Genomic DNA, 3,234 nt, shown 5'->3' with positions numbered 1-3,234 from the left:
CAATGAAAGAATCAAGGTGCTGTGAAGGACTGCATAGCTGGTTCATATGTTCTGAGAATGGCGGTATTGTGGCCACTACAGGGTGTCATCCTCATTTTATGGACTGGAAGGGACCTGCTGAAGTTAAATGGTACAACTCTCTGCTTTTGAGGGAATACTTATTCTTTTGTAAGGGACTGACTACTGTATAGTTTCCTTTGAGCTTTTAACCAGACAAAGACAATGATCATTTTCAGGGAGTTTTTATGGACACCAAACCAGCTTAAGTCCATGTGTTCTTGTTTTATTCTAAGAAGAGTAGTAACTGGGTCCCCTCCTGGCCTCCTCTTCTTTCATGCCTTACCTTGGACTGTAATCTGCCTGCTACTCTGTGTATGTATCTTTTTCTCTCATTATAACAGAAAGTCTTAAAGTTTTGAGATCGATAGAAATGACTCTCCCCCACTGTGCCTTATAGAAGTTTCTGAATTGTGATAAATTTTGTGTCCATGGAGACTTGGATTCTTAGACCATCTTCAAATAACTGCTAAAGAAAAGTCCTGCTAATCCCTGAAATCGGGAAAGACAAACAACCTGTGAATGGCGATCTCAATATGTTTCTAATCTTAAGCTTAATTCTCATTTTAAATCTTAATTTCTTCCATGAATAAGGCTCATTGTAATTAAAACTTAGGTGAATTTGGCTTCTCAATATCAAATAAAAATATGTTGAATTCCAGTGTTATTTTTTTCTACTAGAGTTTACAATCAAGACACCAGGTATCGCTAAACAAAACGTCTTGATAATGAATGCATAAAGGTAAAATAGATGATGTTTCTAATGCTCTACCCTGTGTCTGGACTTGGGCTTCAGCTGTGAGCTCATGGTTACATCTGGTTGAGAGGGAGTGATTGTTAGTCAGGAAGTTGCTGCTGGTCACCACTGTGGAATGGACCATGGCCGATCAGGGCTTTCTTTCCTGGGAATCAACTGTTCAGAGAAGCCCCTCATCATGGCCATCACAACTCTCCATCATTTCTCCACCATGAAGCTCAGCTAAAAGACTGATGCTGTTCAGTCACTCAGGGCAGGAAACTCGTTCCTAAGAATCTGGTTCCTTTTATTTTTGTCATTAGCTCTAGACAAGAGGAAGAATGGGAATTTTTCAAAGCTTTCCTGGAATCTGCTTTCAATCTGTGTGAGAAAACCTTTATTGTTTTGTTTACTCTCATAGCTGAAGCCACTGATAACAGAAACTGATAGCCCCAGCGTTCACGGCTGGAAACCACACGCCTTCTCACTCACCTCTCCAGAACTGCAACATTTCTTGCTCACTATCCTGACATTGGTTTGAGGCATATTCCAGCTGGTTTTCAAGGGAGTTATGAGTTAGAAAGGAAAGCTGTTCGTAAAAAAACAACCAAACCCTATCTCCTTGGTTATGTAAGAGTATGACCTCATCCTAGTTCGATTTAGTTGGATAATTAAGGCTTGTTGGGATTTAAGAAATCTAAATTCATCAGGCAGTTGTCAATGATCACTTTGGTTTGTGGAGTCTGGGTTTAAATAATTTGAACAACGTGATATAGCTGACAAGACAGATGTCTGAAAAGGTCACGCACTTATGATATTGAACTCTGAATCTTTGAGTCTGTATTTCAGATACTTCATAATACACTGATGTGATAAAACATTTTTCTCAGACCCTGTTTCCAAATTCATGTCTTTATGTTCAATATAATTGTTTGAAAAAAGTGTATTTTAATCTAATCCATTCTTTGGCATCATGGTGACCAGAGAAAAGTCTATCTGATTGAATGGGATGTTAAAAATACTGGGATACACTCAATATAGTTGCAATGCATATCCTAGTCTACTTTTATTTGAATTAAACCCAAATTTGAAGTTGGATAAAGTTTGCAGTATTGTAGTCCAAGAATTAAAGATTTAATTGTTTTTCTTTAGAGAATTTCCCGTCTTTCTTTTTGGTCCATGATGTAATTACATCAGAAAATAGGTTTCAAATGCTATTTGTTTGAACAGTTGTTATTTTATTTTCAAACTTTCTCTTTTTATGAATACCAATACAATGCTGAGGTTATGCGCTGGTAAACAACACAAAAAGAAGTGTATACTCCTCCTGAACAGTCTTTCTCAATGTATAAACCTAGAATCATCTATGTTTTAGAGTCACATAGAGAATCCTGCTGGTCCAGAAAGAATTGCAAGAATGATAATAAATGTCACTCAGGATTTCAAGACTTTCTGCCACTATGGGATTTAACTTGAACCCTGAAATAAATGTTTGCTCTGCCTGATTACTCTGACCAGGCTAACCACCTCTGTCCGAAATCTTTCAGGCTGCAAGACATCTGTTTTGAGCTTGCAATGAGGCATGTGTGCTAGTCAGTTTAACCAAAGGCATGTGGAAGGATGAAGCAGCTTCCTGGGGAATTTGGGCCAAAGTATCCCTGCCACTGCCCCCCCCTGCACCTGAATGCCCCAACGATGTGTCGTTCTTCTAGATTTCTTTGTGTTTTCTGGGCTGTTCTGAAGATTTCAGAAATAAGTGGGAGCTTTGCATATATAAAAAACTCTCTCTCTATAAACTCTAGCTTTAATTAATTATTAATTTATTAGCTTTTAAAAATGTATACATTTAGTATATATTATATGTGTATTTTAAAACTATAGCTCCCACTTATATATATATGTGTGTGTGTGTGTACACACACACACACACACACACACACACACACATATGTATTTAAAAAATAAAGCAGTTACAGAGCTTCTTCAGGGACCCAGCCTCATGTCTTCACTCTGGCCCACATCATATCTGCACTACTTCATCTCCTAGTTAAAATTTCACCCACTGGTTATAATTTGTAACAGAAACCAGAAGGTAGCCCCAGACCTAGGACTCAAATTATCTCTAGAAATATAGTGAAAAAAAACATTAACTCACGGGGCTCCACGAAGAGTTTGGTGCCAGTTCCAAAAAATATCTGTCGGGTGTCCCAGGAGCACATCGTGATGTTGCCTCACATGTAACCAGCCCGGGGCTGGCCCTGGGGCCTGGGCTGGAACATCTGTGCTGCCCTGCCACCCAGCCTCATGTCTCAGCCCAGACAACCCACAGCTCAGACAACCACAAAGCTGTCCTTGATGAGAGCAGGAGCTGAGTGCATAGAGTCTCAGTTTTCTTTGAAACTAATAATAGTTGAACTGCCAAACAGGGATGTGAGCATAGA

The 3,234-nt window shown here is 39.1% G+C and overlaps 1 gene segment (V, D, J or C); it reads right to left on the bottom strand.

Moving 5' to 3' along the window:
- Nucleotides 1–3,012, bottom strand: part of LOC103606965 — a 7,749-nt gene extending 4,737 nt beyond the window's left edge. Inside the window, 1 exon segment of the C gene segment in view lies at nt 2,949–3,012. Within this exon segment, the coding sequence occupies nt 2,949–3,012 (64 nt within the window).
- Between the last annotated feature and the right edge of the window lie 222 nt (nt 3,013–3,234).

Source organism: Galeopterus variegatus, unplaced genomic scaffold, assembly GCF_000696425.1.
Source record: "Galeopterus variegatus unplaced genomic scaffold, G_variegatus-3.0.2 Scaffold6995, whole genome shotgun sequence".
NCBI lineage: Eukaryota > Metazoa > Chordata > Mammalia > Dermoptera > Cynocephalidae > Galeopterus > Galeopterus variegatus.
The sequence above is the reverse complement of the archived record's forward strand: the minus strand, read 5'-3'. Positions and strand labels throughout refer to the sequence as shown.